This window comes from Trametes versicolor, assembly GCF_000271585.1.
Source record: "Trametes versicolor FP-101664 SS1 unplaced genomic scaffold TRAVEscaffold_18, whole genome shotgun sequence".
Classification (NCBI taxonomy): domain Eukaryota; kingdom Fungi; phylum Basidiomycota; class Agaricomycetes; order Polyporales; family Polyporaceae; genus Trametes; species Trametes versicolor.
In genome coordinates, this window is record NW_007360338.1 from 1 (window position 1) to 15,696 (window position 15,696).

The following is a 15,696-nucleotide window of genomic DNA, read 5'->3' on the forward strand; positions in this document are numbered from 1 at the left end:
TACGCGCGTGCGCGCGGCCGCCGCCGCGTTTCATGGAGGACTACGCCGAGCATCGATTTGTGCAGAACAGCACGCTCGCGCTCGTGAAATCGTGGGATCGTGGGACGCGTTGTGGGCACCCGCGCGCTGGAGAACAAGCCGGCGTTAATAATCCGCCTGTGCGGGCTCAAGCAGCCGCGCAAGCTCGTCAACGCCGGTGCCACGCCATGCGTGGAGAAACGCATGAAATCGAATCCGTGCCGCCTCTATTGCTGGTCGCGAGCATTGGCCCATGCTCATTTGTATTCGAACCTGCAAATATATACTGTATGGCCATATATGGCCATATATTTAAACGTTGTATTATGTACCCTACTCATCCAAATTATCCCATACCCTATTCGTGTGCTCAGGTAATGAGGTCTACGCGAATGTATCGCGTGGCGTGGCCAGGTCCGCCCGGAGGGCCGTATTTATGTATATCAGCGCGTGGAAAGTGCTCTGTGAAAGGCTATGGCATGGTCAGCACATACTGAGACGTTGTTGTGTTCAGGCTCACGGGAACATCATGTTGGAACGAGTGGTGGGCGCCTGTGCCCGCACTCGGGGTCTCTGGTGTCCGGGGTCCTCCCTGGGTGCCAGCTCGCTGCTGTACTGTAGACACAGGTTCCCTCGTACCGCTACATACTGCTTTACCCACTTGCTTGCTTGTCTGCTTGCTCGTTGCCCCGATATCTCCTCGATATCTCCTCGACTCAGTGCACCAGTTCCGACACATCATGCACCACACCAAACACATTCCAAAGTGTGCCGGGATCGTACGTATCTCGGAGCAAGCGGGTATGCTCGCAGAACCGAGGGACACCAATGTGGTCGAGGTCGTCAGGAAGAGCTTGACATCTGCAAACCAAATAGTGAGATTACATAGTTCAAGAAAAAATGTGACCTACTTCGGACACCACCCCTGGACAATGCCAGACATGAACACTTGCTCCGGGTAGTCGGCAATAACGGGGCCTATGCCGAAGATAGCGCGGCGGTAGTGTCCATCTGGACATCGCATGATGTGTGGTGTCGTCATGCCAGGTCGCAAGGGCTCGAAGATTTGTTTGAGCGCCGCATGGTAGATCTGTTTCTTGAAGAGCCGAAACTCGTCGGTGTCATCGTGCTCTGTCTCGGCTAGACAAATGTCAGACGGCCAGACAAGCATTACAGGAATGCAACACACCTGTCGGTATCGGTAAGAACGCAATGGGGAGGACGGCGTCACGATGTGCCCGACGCATGTCGTTCGTGACGTTGCCCGCCATCAGGTATGCGGGGTGGAATTCTTGATGCCCAGTAGCTACTGAAGCTGTAGTCTTGTCTGCAGCAAGGCAGACAGGTGTGAACATGGCGCCATGTGTTGCTGGGTCTGCAGCAATTGAGTCCTATAACAATGCCAGCAGGGAGTGATCAGCACAGACAGACGTACAGCCAGATTTGAGTGACTCACGGCCTGTTTCCACGCCCAGTGTCCCGATAGGACGTCCGAATACACACGCGTACCCTGCTCGTTCCATTGACGGTACGGACGTGTATGCCAGGACCCTTGGAAGTCGGCGCTACTAGCCATGTTCTCAACGGCGTGGAGCGAGTCACGTAGGTACACAACATATCGTTCTCGCTTCCAAGAAGGAGCATCAGGTCCGACAGGCCCCGTGTACTGGATAGAGAACGCAGACCAGGCAGTGTCGCCATATGGGATAGAGTCGATGGTGTCGAAGAGGTCGCTGTGCGAGTCGAAGCCAGGGTCGGTCTCGGGATCGTGGCCATCGAGGATGCGCTTTGCTTTCCAGATCTTGAGAAGGTGGTCGATATCGCCTTCCGAAGTGAGCATTTTTTCGAATATCAATTCTGCGTACTCGAAGGATGGGCGGTCGGCGAATGGCTCAAAATCTGGTGGGTCATTGCGCGGTGGGGGTGGTGCGTGAGGGTCTTCCAGAAAATTACCGTTGGCGTCGCATGGTCTAGCTAGCCATTCAGATGAAGTATGAACACGTTAAGCAGGATACTGTGAGCTCATTTGAGACGTACCGTCGAGTGTCGGATGGTAATGAGTCGTGGTTGGGGGCACACGAGGCTTTGGGTGTCGATGATGGGTGCCGTTATGTCGCATGTACCCTCTCTGGGTAGGGAATGCATGCTGGCATAGGTTGCAGTAGCGAGCCATCGTGGTGTGCAGTAGACTGAAAGGTTTGCGATAGCAGCAAGCAGAGTATTGACGCACAGGATGGGTGGGCAGGAGCAAGAGAGGTCGGCGCGAGCCTGAGGGTTAGGGCAACCCCAAATGGGACAGCGGTGCACGCACCGCCGTCTTCAATTTCCGACCACCACCTACAGTATACTCCTGCTCGCTCAAACACTCGCTCAGTATTACCTCTCCTTAATTTTGCGCCCATTAATTCCACCCTTTCCATCCCTTTTCCAAATCTCTCCTGGCTATGCCTCCGAAACCTCGACAACGCCGTCCAAAGACAACGGTGCTGCCGCCGTCTTCGCCACCGCAACCTCCATCTCCTACTCAGGGCCCAGGTAAGCAGACCGTGCAGAAGCCCAAGACGTCAGCTCCTGACAAATCTTCACCAGAAGAACGTAGTCACCGCATTGAAGCTGCCAGGGCAACGTCATCATCAACCCAGCAACCTCAAACGGCCAGCCCAAACGCTCCAGCACGCAACACCACACGCTGTGAGTCGGATCAACCAACTAGTACGTCTGCTATTGGTGCTCGAGGGCTTCATAAACCGATTAACTAATGACATCAACACAGCGAACTCACCTGTCCAAGTCGCTCGTCATCCGTATGGCACGCGTCGCAGCACGCAAACAGCGCGTCCTGCGTTCGCCGCTGGTCTTGCCAAACGGACAAGAGAGGAGATCCACCAAGGCGCCACGCAGAAAGTGGCAGAGAAGCAGCGCAAGCAAGCACAGAAAGCAGACAAGGCCAAGCGCATCGAGCAAAACACACGTAAACTCGCACAGCTGGAAGACGAGTATGTCAGTCGTCAGGCTCAAGATGATCGTGAGTTACGGGCTGCACCACCCCCTGCGGAACACGGCTCAGTGCCGAACGAGCGTCCGCACTCTGGCGGTGTAAGTCCCAGCGTCCCGTGATGGTCAGCAAGGCGCTGACAGCGCTTTTCTGCACGGCTCAGGCCGCCGGCAAGGCTGCGGTGGGCGGTCATCCGCCGGTATCCAACTTATCTCGCACCTCAGTCCCAGGCAGTAACGGTGCAAATACATCCCAGGCTCTCAGGGCTACGAATGTGCCAGTGAGTACTAGTGATCTCATGAGCTACCCCAATCCTAACGAATCCCTTTGTACATGCAAGCGGACTAGCACGTCTCACAGCAATGTGCTCGATGGTAATGCTTCGAGCTCAGGCTCTGAGACAGAGGACGACCTGGAGGCTGCATTGAGCCGTATCAACCCGTCTCGCTCAACTGGCCAGCGCAAAACTCGCGCCGCTCAAGATGCTGGATACATCCGAGATAAGGGATCCGATACGCCCTCTACCCGTGATGGCGCAAATTACAGGTGCGCACGCACCACTACGCCTTCTTCCCACTTGTACCCAGATCCACATCCTGTCTGCAGCTCTGACGGACTTGCGGGTGACCCGGCCTGGGGCGATACCCTCGAGTCTGGCGCATTTGAGAACGACCTCGCCGACGATGCATATCACCGGCGCAACTCGGACCTCAACGACCTGCACTCTGTCGACTCTCACAACACCGACGACCCCGATGCGATGAATCTTGACCTGGATGCAGCAGATCTCGACGAAGTTAACGCTGACCCAGATGCAGATCTTGACGAAGTCGATCACGCAGATCTGGACACGGTGAACGTCAACAGGATGCGGTCCACTCCACTCACGGTGTGCCACACAACCTGCTCCTATGATCGTCTCTTTCTGATACATCCAACGCTCACAGGAGGCGCAGCGCAAGCAACTCAAACGTGTGACCGTGCGTGGCACAATCGCTGGTCTCCGGCAGCACAATCCGAGTCCTGCGCCGTCAAACAAGCGGCTGCATGACGATCGATCTATCAGCCCACGGTGAGTAGTCCGCTGCGCTGCTCGCACGTAGTGCTCTACCACTGACCTATTCGCTAGGCCACACAAGTCGAAACGGCAGAAAGCAGCTCACGCATCCCGTGAAAATGCGTTTCGAACCGAGTTCCGGCACGACCGCCGTAGTCGTTCAGAGGCACCATCATCTCAAGCTGCCCCAGCCCCTTCATCACAGTCTTTGCGCCTTCACACGCAGCGTGGTGGTGGTAGATCTGGTTGGCGGGCTGCTCTTAAGAACGAGCCATCTGATGCCGGTTGCGAGGAGGAGCTCGCCGCGGATGAGCCTCCAGCTGCGTTCACGGATGCAGATGTACAAGTTGCATCCAGCCAGCGCTATGCCTTGACTGCTGCTACGACGCGCGCGCAGGTACACCAGTACATTAATTCCGCATCCTGTTCATCTAACCTGACGATCTTGCAGTCCGTTTTCCGTGTCGAAGTCATTGACGACAATGACGCGATGGATATCGTCAATGGGCGGGCAAAGAAGGGACGTCGTCGTCGTCGCGCGCCCACAGACATTCCCGAGGAGAAATCGCGCTCTACCAGCAACCTTCCTGACTTCATCAAGGCCGTCTTCGAAAGTAAATTTGTGCCGACTATCATCGACTACTATGGAACCAAACGCAACCCCTGGGATCTGCGCGAACATGGTTCCGACGAGTTCCTCGAAGTCTGCCGCGAGGCATTGAAGATGGCTTGCCCTGACGTCGACTATACGCTGGAGAAGAGTGATGTCGCATACCGCATTGTAGGTGCATTCACCGTCTTTGACATCATGTCTAATTATGTTATCACATTCTGTGCAGGCTCGGCAAAAGGTGTATCAGTGGCGGACAGAGTTCTCTAATGCCGCAGTGCTCGCAATCAACGACGCCATGCATCACAAGTTTGGGATAAAACCTGCAGCTGATGCGACTAAGCGATGGGTAGAGGCAGCGATCATTACGGATGGCGGTGAGGCTTTTTGGGCGATACCACACGCAAACGTAAGTCGAGCTTTCTCTCTCCTTTACAAGCTAGTTTATGCCGTCTACATCTGCAGGTCGACCATGCACATGGCAAGCTGCAATCAGCATATGTTCTCAAGGCCTTTGCGGTTCATCTGACGTTCAAGAAGGGCTCCGTCGGGGATTACGGATACCCTGCCGGTGCACTTGCTTTGGCTACTGCTGCTGTCAGTGTTCGCTGCTCCCAGTTTGAAACATGTTGCTCATGCACCAACAGGTTGAACATTCCTTCCCAATGTTCAAGTGGGGAGTATTTACCGCTGGCGAGGGTTTCAACACGACCACTGCGCGGGCCCGGACGGAATGGTGGTACGACACGGCCACGTTCAAGTTCGCCAAAAAACCCGAGTACTTCAATGCCATCATACGCATGGCTTCCAGGCATGCCATCACTGCTCCGCAGGCATCCCATACGCCATCGTCGAGTTCACCTGCCCCAAATGCCTTCGACCGCAGCAGCCCTCCTATCGAGTATTGTAAGTGCGGCACACCTCGAGTATGCGTGGTTGCTGACTACATACATTCCAGATAATTAATCCTGCCAGATACCCCATCCTCTCCTCATCTAACTCTCCACTGCTCGCACGCATAGACTGTCCTTTCGCTAGACCTCCCCTACCGTAATCACTCGTTATTTCTACTGCACATACTTCTGCTTGGTCATAATATCTCCTAATATACTCGTTTAATCATGTAGTTGTTGTGTGGAATGGTTGCTTGGATAAAGGTGCCAACAAGATCTATCCTATCTTACATGTCTAACCAACTCTATAGAGGTCTATAGATGTCTCTGGAGAAGCTCTATCAAGACTCAGGTCTTATGGCTCTGTAAAGACTATATTAGTGTTTATAGAGCCGTAAGAACTGGGCGCACATTACTGATGCCGTGCATGGGCATAGGGGGAGGGGGGTAGGGGGACTCAGCCATCGGGGACGTCGTCGAATGAGAACGCCGTGGGGTTGTCCTGGAGGAATTGCTGGATATCATAGAACGGGTCCATGGATGAGAGGAGGTCCTCGATACTCGAATGACGGAATTTGCGCGTGTAGTGGTCGCAGTGGAACAGAACGTGCTCGCGTGTGTGATATGCCGGCGGGCCGCTATGGAGGGTGCAGAGAGTGGGTTCCTGGTGCTGCGAGCGGAAGCGATCGCGGTAGTATCCCGTTGGCGCGTGGTTGGTGATGCAGCGAATGAAGCGTGCTGTGAGCGCGGGACGGCCCCCGAGGCGCTTGAGTGGATATGTGCCGGTGTGGATGAGGCGTCGGAACGCGGGGTGGCGCAGCTGTGTACGACCCCAATACTTCGCCGGGTTCGCATTTGCGAGGTCTTCCCAGTCGCCGCGCATGTTGGAGGTGATCACGCTCTTGAAGTACATATAGGAGGTCGGGTACATGCGGCCACGATATCTCGGTATCTCGTTCCAGGGCGCGCGCGCTGCGTGCTTGACGTCCGCATCAATAGCCTCGTTCTCCGTGATGTTGGAGTGGCCAGGGCAGTAGTGGAGGTATAGATGATTTTCAGGGTGTCGCTCGAACCAGTCCCGCAGCATGCGGCAGGAATTGACTGATGCCATGCGTCCGTCATCCGGAGACAGGATGCTCGACAGTGAGTTTTCGCTGTCGCTGAAGATATGCGCGCGGCGGTAGTTTTTGAGGCAGAGGTAACCGATCGCGGACGAGATGGCGATTTGCTCACAGTCGAAAGAGAAGGGTGTAGATGGTGTAGCCGTTGACGAGCCGCCCACGGTTGTATGCGCGATATCCCGCAGCTGAGCCCAGGCCGGGCTCGGACCGTGAGCACACATACGAGCTTCCATCAGTGAAGAAGACAACAGCGCCGTCGTCGCCGTGAGCAGCAGAGATTCGGGGGAGTAGATCCGCGGTGATCCAGGCAGAGATGGCGTCTTTGTCGCTTTTGGGAGGGTGGTCGAGATATGTCGTGATACGGTCGGCGTAGAGATCGCGCACGCGGTCGCCAGGCCGGCACTCCTCGTCGAGCGGGTCAAAGGTCTCGGTGATCCAGGGCTGGTTTCGTGGGAAGATTTCAGTGAGCGGAATGGATGCGGTGGGTTTGATGGTGTAGGGGAGAAATCGGATGAATGGAGCATGATGGGAGCGGTCGAAGATGTTCGGGAAGGCGGCGCGGAGGGGATGAGATTCTGGGAGAGTGTGTATTCGGAGGAAGTAGCGGTTTTGGAGTTTTTCACAGTGAAGGTGGAAGGGGACGATACCGGCGAATGAGTGGAGGGCACCAGTTGGAGTTGTGCGGAACGCCCCAGTGATCCAGCGCAGCGCGCGGTTCTGTGCAGTGACGAGCGGCTTCATCAGCCCCTTGACACCCTTGGAGCGGTACCAGACCTCTGCGCCATAAGTGAGTAGCGGGAGTACACAAGAGATATAAAGGGTTCGTCGCTGAAGTGGTGTGAGGCCGCGGATTGAGTTGCCGAGCATCAACATTGCATTGACGGTTGTGACGGCCCGTTCTGCAAAGTAGGCGACATGTGCGTTGAACTTCAGCCGAGAGTCGAAACGGATCCCGAGGTACCGCCACACTGTGCTGGGACGGATGGTGGTGTTTTGGTCGAGGGTGAGGGGCGTTTGCGCATTTTGGGATGCTGCGAGACGTGCCGGCACAAAGTGCATGAGTTCGTTCTTGTCTGGCTCAACTAAGAGTCCGAGGCGCGCCAGGGTGGTGATGGTGTTGTTGTAGCAGGTGCGGAGGATGTCGCAGTTGGTGGAGATTGATGGGGTCGTGACAATCCAGAGTCCATCGTCTACATAGAACTGGAGAGCGGTGACCGATTGAATGGTGGTAACCGGGAAGAGGATGTGGAGGGCGGGTGCAATGTATAGGTTGGTCAGTATCGGGGTCATTACGGCCTGTTGTCCGGTTGTCGCGTCGTTTGGACAGAGTTGGCGTCGTCCGTGCAGACGGTCACGATGAGCTCAGCTCAGCACACCAAATACGCAAAATGACGATTGCACCAGTAGTAGATATGTACGTAAAGCATCTCGAGGTCGAATACAGCATTTAGAAAGCCTTCCAAACGGGTATGGGCATCCAAAGGGCACGGGATTAAAGCAGGGAATTGCGGAAGAGAGGACACGACGTCCTGTGCGAGCGGATGGAAACGAAGTAAATCCATACTCGGTAAGTGTCGAAGCAGTTGATGAGGGAAGCATAGGGAGTAAATGCTGAAGTCGAGGCGGAGAGATGCAGAGGAGGGCGTGAGGGGCGGTAAAAGGAGCGGACGGGAGACGGGTGGGGTGGTGCCGGTCCCAGGGATGAATGATGTCAGGACGTATACGGAAGATGACCATGGGTTTAACGATAAGTTAATGCGATGTGCGGTTCAGCAGGGTACGCCGACCCTGCCGATGGTGTTGCGCGATGTGGACGTGATGCGAGCCGGGGCTACGAGCTTCTATGGGGTATAGAGCCAGGGGTGTGGGTATAGGCTCGTCGTCACGTCTGGCCACAGTGCGGGTAGGCGACACGTGCAAAACGGTGGACGTCGCGACGGCGCCGGCAACAGTCGCAGCGGAGGAAACGTCGGAGGTGGTGAGCGCCTTCTCATTCGCACTTCCACCGATAGCGGTGGGCGCGTTGTGAGAGGTGCTGTTGTGCGAAACATACCAGCCAAGTCCGATGGCACCCGCGATAATCTGCGCGGACAGGTTAGAAACGGTGTACTGACTCAACACAGGTTCACTCACGATGAGCAGAGTCATTCCGACGATCCAAACCCAGCGGGACATGCGAGTGGTACCGCTCTGAGTCTTCCGGAGCCAGCCGCTAAACAGGCGTATCAGCATGATCCGGTCGCGTTATAACACTCTATGTTTCGCACCTCCCCTTCTTGCCGGCAGTCATGTCGTCTTTGGCAACCATACTGAATCTGCGCCAGAAGTCATCACCCTGCTGTCCGCGCCGGGGCAGCACGGTGTCCTCGGTATCCCCACGCATGATAGGCTTTGACGCGAACTGAACATCGCGGGAAGTAGCGGTGGAGGGCCGGGCGAACACTGGTGCGATAGGGACCATCGGGGGCTGCAGTGGATGGGGCGTGCTAGGCATGCTGGCTGATTGGCCAAACTCAGACATCTCGGGCGATGCGGGCATGCGCCCATCGAGGGTGGCTGTGGGGGCCGGGCGCGATAGGTTCAAAGCAGCAACGGGGGCGGCATATCCTGGCTGGGGGGCGGCGAGCGGGATGGGCTGGGGGTAAACTTGCTTGCTGTCGTCGAAGGGGTTGTCCTTCTTCTCGTCTATGTACTGGTCATACCTGTGATAAGGCGTGGAGGTTAGACTGATTTGAGCATGACAGATAGAGATGCGACACTGCAAGCTGTCCTCTTCAAAACAGATGCATACGATGGCTCTCCGGTGCAAGCAGTCACTGCGTGTCAGCAGAGTATATTTAGACCCGTGCGCGTCTGGTCCCGCACTGTAGCAGGACTGGCTTTGGGGAATGTGTAGCGAGCTGCAACCGCACGGGGACACCTGCCCCGACGCGGCCCTATCCGTCCGTCCTCCGTTTATTCCTGGCAGGCGGGGCAAACATGCCCAAGGTTGTGATACACAGGGGCAGCTCGCACACCGTGATGTTTGATTACGCGTTCCCACCCGGTATTGCGCAGAACGCCGAGTGCGTAAAAGAGAGAGATAGCACGTACACATTGTAAGCAGACGTCCTGGCATTGGGGTTGGGAGGGGGCTGTTGTCTCAGCCTGCGAGTCTGCTCGGGCTGGCGTTGGTCGTACATGGAGTCTGGCTCGTCGGTCGCGAAGGGGGGCCTGCCAGCGAGCGGGGGAGAGCTGTAGTTGGGCTGCGCCATTTAGGCGGGCTGTTCTTGGAGTTTTGCGAAGAAAAAGAGTGAAGTTGAAAGAGAATGGATGCCTCGGAGAGCCCAAGACTGAGAATCCGCCGCGAGGAGCCCGGGATGAGGTGAAGGAGATGAGGGAGAGAAAAGAGAGAGAGCCGTGTGTCGCCTCCCGCCCATCGCTCCGGCTAAGAATATCCCCATAGGCGCGCGGTCGTCGCTTCGATCGGCGCCCATCACTACAATGCAACCCTAACCTCGTTACGACGCGTGATACGCGTCTGACGTCCACTCGCACGCGTCTTGACTTCGGGATCGACTCCTGCAGCTGCCTCTCCTACAGCTGCCTGCCACAGTTGCCACATATACCTCGCTAGACGCGTCGATTCGCAGCGGAAACTCCTGACTACCTCTGGAAACTACGTCAGCTATGGACGTCGCAATGGATGAGGCCGACTCACTCGAAGCACTCTCTGGCGTCCTCGAATGCCTCACGGAGAACCCCTACGACATCTCTCTCCATGCTGAACACATTCGCATTGCTCGCGCGACAAACTTGGACGACCAGGTTGAGTCTGCACTGGAGATGATGACCGCCTTCTGGGCAGCCGGCGAGTCAGTATGGCTACCCCTCATTGAACGGAGGACAAGCACGGGCGACCTTGAGTCTCCGGAAGACCTACGAGCAATCTTGGACCTGTATACACGGGCAGAGCAGGACTACCTATGTAAGTACTGCTAACTTCGCTTAGTGCTTGCACGGTCTTGAATTTCATCCAGCCATCCCGCTCCTACAGAAACACCTTGAGTTCCTTGTCGAGCGCTACGAACATTTTGCAGAGTCTGAGAGCAAGCCCGAAGGACTCGGAGAACTGTTCAGTCCAGATTGGATGAACGAGACGCTCGCTAAGGTGGCAGATCAAGGAATAGGTCATCTCACGAAGGTATGTTACAAGTACGTTGTGCTCGAGCTCTGACGAATGGACGAACCATCAGAGCCACTTGCTGTGGGACATTCGGCGCGACTGGGAGTTCGAACGGCTCCAAAACGCCTCCGGAGAAGACAGGTATCCGACCGCGCCACATTGACCAATGTATGCATCACGCTAACAATAAGTATCAGGGAGAGGCTTGCGAATTTAGTCGAAGCGATGCTCCTCGAACGGCTACAACAGCCCCATTCTAGTCAGTACACGTCTACCTATATTCCTAGGACGGTAACTTGACTAGTTTGAGCAGACTACGAAGAGACCTTCCAGGCATACTCGTCCTTCACTACTAACCATAAACCCCACGACCAATACGAATCGCTTCTGGTGCAAGCTACAAAGCTACGCTCTCGCTCGGTCAAGGGCTATCAGCTCCGAGAACGGCTTGAGGCCTCCTTGGTTTGTCTCGCCGCGTTCAACCTCTGACACAGGACGCTCACACCAGAACAGGAACAAGCCAGCTTCTCTTTAGAGGGATATGCATACTACCTCGGCGTAGAACGACGGCGGAAAACACCTGACATGTTTGTGGTGAAGCCTCTATACGAACGCGCCATCGCCGAGGCAGACAAGCGACGATTGAGCGGGGAGCCTGGCGCAGAAGACGCCCTGCGTGCCTTTTGGACGGGTTACGTAGACTTCCTGGTACGTGATAAGCTCCCGGAATTTGGGGTCATGGCTATATGCTGAAAGGTTCCGACACAGCGGTCGCAAAGTGTTGATGACGAACAGCTGCTTCTCACCTTCCGCCGCGGTATGCGAAGCGTTCCGGCCTCGGGTGAACTTCTGGCTCGGTATATGCGCTTCCTGGTGCGTAGTCCCCGAGATTGCTTGTGGATAGATAATGCATTGATGCGGAAGTAGGAACGCGCTCTCGACTCTGAGGAAGCAGCTGTCCAGATTAGCGGTAAGCATATTAGTTATCTTGATGCGCGATGTCGTACTCACCTATCTTGCAGTGGTGTACGAGAAAGCCCAGTCGGTTGCTCCGTTGCTGTCCGATGTCGAACAGCTTGTCGCCGCTGTCCTGGCTCGGGCTGGATTCGAGAAGCGATCAATCGAAGCCGGCAGCTCAGGTCAGTACAGCGTATCGGCAACTTAATATTGTCTGACATCTTACGTTAAGGCGAGGACTATGAGAGCCTACTCCAGATCCTCGTGGACGGGATCAGCAAAGTCCGTAAAGGTGAGGACATAGGTTGCAAGCGTAGGGGTGTCGTTTTGACCGAGTTCCTTAGCATCAAAGACTGGTGACCCACGGCTCAGACTGGAGAAGTACCTGTCAGCTGTCGTAAGCATTTGAACTCCCTGTCTTGTGTTGAGTGCTAATGTAGGCGCAGTGTCTCGACGTAGACGACCTCCATGCGAACGCCGTGGTGATGTGGGAGGACACGGCCAAACACTACAAGACAAGCTACCTCGCCTGGACATCCTACACCGACGTGTTGATGTACGTTCATGTTCCAGCTGATTTACGACCCGAGTCTAATTTTGAGCTGCGTGGCTAGCAAGGAGCACATGTACGATGACGTGCGCAAGGTGTTCCGGGACGTCTCTGCGAAACACTTGGATTGGCCCGAGGCGATCTGGGACGCCTGGGTCTCTTTCGAGCAGCTGCATGGCACTGTGGAGGAGCTTGAGAATGCGCTGGCCCACGTCGAGCGTGCACAGACACAAGTCAACGCCCGCCGTGCTAAGGTCAGTATGATCAGAGCACAGGTTCCTATCACATGTGCTGATTTTAAACTCTGCAGGAGGCAGAGAAGGCGCAACTGGCGGCAGCACAACTCATCGCCGAGACGCAAGCCTCCACCGTTCTCGCAGCGCAAGCGCCCGTCTCCGTAAAGACGGAATCTGCCCCGGAGACTATAGCGATGGATGTAGACCCTTCAGCTGCGACTGGCTCTCATTCAAAGCGCAAGGCAGATGATGAAGACTCTGCAGAGAGCAGCAAGAGACCGCGCATGGGTAAGTGCTCTCCAGGCCAGGTGTGGTGTTTTCAGCGCTCACGGAAAAACACACAGAGGAACAGCCAGCGAAGCTGAAACGGTACGTTGCAATTCGCCTGTACAAGTGTATGTGCTGATTATCATTCCATACAGTGATCGCGAGAACTCGACTGTGTTCGTTGGCGACCTCCCAGCTGGAGTGGAGGATGAGGAGCTACGTGCGCTGTTCAAAGACGTGAGTGTCAATTCGAAATCGTCAGCCAGTCTCGTCACCGCTGACCGCTTGGATGTAGTGCGGTGTCATTCGCGAGGTCAAGATCACGCAGCTGCCCAATTCCTTGGTTGCAACCGTAGAATTCTTGGAACGAGTGAGTGACGTTCACAGTCATACGTCGTACTCACTCTAACACCTTCTATGATATCAGGACAGCGTCCCGGCAGCACTCACCAAGGACAAGAAACGTGTCCGTGGCAAGGAGATCGCTGTGCATCTCGCATGGCGTTCTACGCTTTACGTCACGAACTTCCCTGAGGATGCGGACGACACGTTCATCCGGACGTTATTTGGCAAGGTCAGTCTGATGCAGTTGTAGGGGGTAGGTTTGTAGAAGTTGAGCTGAATGTGCACTTGCAGTACGGTGAGATCTTCGACGTGCGGTGGCCGAGCAAGAAGTTCAAGAGCACACGTCGGTTCTGCTATGTGCAATATACCTCACCCGTACGTGTCGTGCCAGACGCATCTTCAGCAGCGCGCTGACCCCTCTGCAGACGTCTGCGGAGAACGCGTTGGAGCTTAACGGTACCGACATGGAGGAGGGCCGCAGGCTCTCTGTGTACATCTCGAACCCTGAACGAAGGAAAGAGCGTACGGACAGTGATGCGAATGAGCGCGAGATATACATCGCCGGCCTCAGCAAGCTCGTCACCAAGGAGGACTTGGAGACCCTGTTCAAGACGGTACGTTTGGTCTCGTCTCCGTTGTAGCGGCGAAGTGACTGACACGCTCTGCAGTACGGTAACGTGAAAGACGTCAGGATGATTTTGGACGACAAGGGCAAGTCCAAGGGCTTCGCGTTCATCGAGTTTACTACCGAGGTGAGAAACCCAAACACCCTGCACAATTGTGCTCCTCGCTAAATGTTCGACAGCCCGAGGCGCGTGCAGCGCTCGCTGCGAACAACCACGAGCTTAAGAAGCGCCGTATGGCCGTGACTCTCGCAGACAGCCGCGTAAAGCCTAAGAACAAGTGCGTCTGCATACTCGAGTCTAACGTGTCCGGCGCTTACTGTAATCGACAGGGCTCCCGGTTACCGCGAGGAAGTACGCAACCGCTCCGTCCGCGTGAAGAACCTCCCGCCGAACACGCAAGAAGGGCTACTGCAGCAAGCACTCGAGAAACACGCCAAGATCAAGCGAGTAGAAGTCTTCGCCGACATCAACGAAGCGGAGCTCGAGCTCGAAAGTCCAGCGGTAAGTCAGCCTCCTGGCCTGGTCAGCTTTCCAGCGTACTCACTTCGTCACCCACACGACAGGAGGCTGGCAAGCTATTACTCAGACAGGACCCGATTGAGTTCAACGGAAACACGCTCCAGATCGTCGCGGAGAACACGACAGGGCCGCCGACGTCGTGTCCGATCGCCCCGCCCTCGGGCACGTCGGGCTTCTTCGTCCCGCGCAATGCGGTCTCACGGCCGCGCGCTGGGCTGGGGAGCAAGCAGCGAGGGTTTGGTACCGGGCAGGCTGGGGGCTCGCGTCCTGGCGCACCCGCCGCGGGCGGGTCAGCCTCCTCGGCTAACAGTGGCGGGGGCGCGAAGGGCCAGGACGATTTCCGAAAAATGCTCCTGAGTGGAAAGTAGGCTGTTGCGACCTCGTATATTTCACACTTCTACCGCTCCTTTTGATGAAATGTATCTGTGCTGCCTATCTCAAGCGACGTTTTATCCGGAAGGCACAGTGTCGTACAACGCGAGCAGATCTTGATCACTATAGCTCGTCCGAGAATGGTGTCTTGTCCAATCTGAAGTGTTGCGTGCGTATCGAGATGACACCAAAGGCCTTCCAGGCGTCCCGAAAACGCGAACCGGAGCCAGCTGCAACCCAGCGAAACAATGACCACCTGAGACGCCCCCACCATGCCGCCCATGTCCGTTCCCTCAGCCACTGCATCGAGCAGAGCGACGATGTCGCATCTATTCCAAAGTATTCCATGTACTCTGGGTAAAACCCCGAGATACCCCAGTCGACGAGATAGAGCGTTCCGTGAGAGTCCAGGATCATGTTGCGGGGGGCGAGATCCTGGTGTACGAGGATATGGTCCTTGGCCGGCTTGAGGACGAGCTCGGGGTATGACGTGCAATACTCGGGGCGGCAGTTTACCAGCCACCAGTTCAGGTAGCCGACGAAGGCGGCAGGAGAGGCGTGTCGAACGGGACCACGTTGGTCATCCAGCCAGATAGAGCGTGTTCGGCCAGAGTGTAGACCGCCAGTCGTCTGTGCGGTGACGGTGTGAAGCAGGCGCAGGTAGCCACGCAACTGCCAGGCGGCGCGCAGCGTCCCCCACAGGCTCATGCTTCGCCACAATTGCTCGAGCGTGTCCCCAATAACGCGCTCCATGACAAGGTAGTAGGACCCGAAGTCGTCAATCGGGACCAAGCGGCGGAAGGCAGGAACATTGACACCGAGGGCGCGGGCACGTTGCATCGCGTAGACTTCGTCCAGTGGGTCGTCATAATAAGTCCCTCCTACCTTCTTGGCGAGGACGCTTGAGGACAAAATGCGAACCGCAGGCTGTTGCATCGAAGTTACGAGGCAAGGGGATTGGCAAA

The 15,696-nt window shown here is 56.0% G+C and overlaps 5 protein-coding genes across 5 annotated transcripts; 2 read left to right on the forward strand and 3 right to left on the reverse strand.

Moving 5' to 3' along the window:
- Positions 1-388: 388 nt before the first annotated feature.
- On the reverse strand, positions 389-1,990 carry TRAVEDRAFT_137240 (uncharacterized protein; the record flags this gene model as incomplete). The annotated part of the gene is made up of 5 exons (XM_008047368.1): positions 389-490; positions 765-879; positions 930-1,158; positions 1,208-1,409; positions 1,475-1,990. Coding segments are annotated over 5 exons (1,164 nt in total), but the record flags the coding sequence as incomplete, so codon positions are not given.
- A 472-nt stretch (positions 1,991-2,462) lies between these two features.
- TRAVEDRAFT_54437 (uncharacterized protein) lies at positions 2,463-5,702 on the forward strand (the record flags this gene model as incomplete). The annotated part of the gene is made up of 13 exons (XM_008047369.1): positions 2,463-2,553; positions 2,608-2,730; positions 2,792-3,114; positions 3,177-3,293; positions 3,354-3,559; positions 3,620-3,902; positions 3,961-4,085; positions 4,143-4,467; positions 4,522-4,851; positions 4,910-5,089; positions 5,146-5,277; positions 5,328-5,586; positions 5,656-5,702. 13 exons carry the CDS (start codon positions 2,463-2,465, stop codon positions 5,700-5,702), a joined length of 2,541 nt encoding a protein of 846 aa, XP_008045560.1.
- A 2,567-nt stretch (positions 5,703-8,269) lies between these two features.
- TRAVEDRAFT_176311 (uncharacterized protein) lies at positions 8,270-9,948 on the reverse strand (the record flags this gene model as incomplete). Its single annotated transcript, XM_008047370.1, has 4 exons — positions 8,270-8,776; positions 8,828-8,906; positions 8,962-9,396; positions 9,788-9,948. 4 exons carry the CDS (start codon positions 9,946-9,948, stop codon positions 8,447-8,449), a joined length of 1,005 nt encoding a protein of 334 aa, XP_008045561.1. The 3' UTR covers positions 8,270-8,446.
- Positions 9,949-10,363: 415 nt separating this feature from the next.
- On the forward strand, positions 10,364-14,727 carry TRAVEDRAFT_25008 (RNA-binding protein Prp24; the record flags this gene model as incomplete). Its single annotated transcript, XM_008047357.1, has 24 exons — positions 10,364-10,661; positions 10,714-10,877; positions 10,930-11,000; positions 11,057-11,150; positions 11,193-11,321; positions 11,373-11,567; positions 11,628-11,732; positions 11,787-11,829; positions 11,882-11,998; positions 12,049-12,108; positions 12,161-12,213; positions 12,257-12,372; positions 12,431-12,620; positions 12,677-12,890; positions 12,926-12,971; positions 13,025-13,106; positions 13,165-13,239; positions 13,297-13,443; positions 13,506-13,589; positions 13,640-13,828; positions 13,883-13,966; positions 14,020-14,117; positions 14,170-14,341; positions 14,404-14,727. 24 exons carry the CDS (start codon positions 10,364-10,366, stop codon positions 14,725-14,727), a joined length of 3,150 nt encoding a protein of 1,049 aa, XP_008045548.1.
- A 127-nt stretch (positions 14,728-14,854) lies between these two features.
- TRAVEDRAFT_137312 (kinase-like protein) lies at positions 14,855-15,667 on the reverse strand (the record flags this gene model as incomplete). The annotated part of the gene is made up of 1 exon (XM_008047371.1): positions 14,855-15,667. One exon carries the CDS (start codon positions 15,665-15,667, stop codon positions 14,855-14,857), a length of 813 nt encoding a protein of 270 aa, XP_008045562.1.
- Between the last annotated feature and the right edge of the window lie 29 nt (positions 15,668-15,696).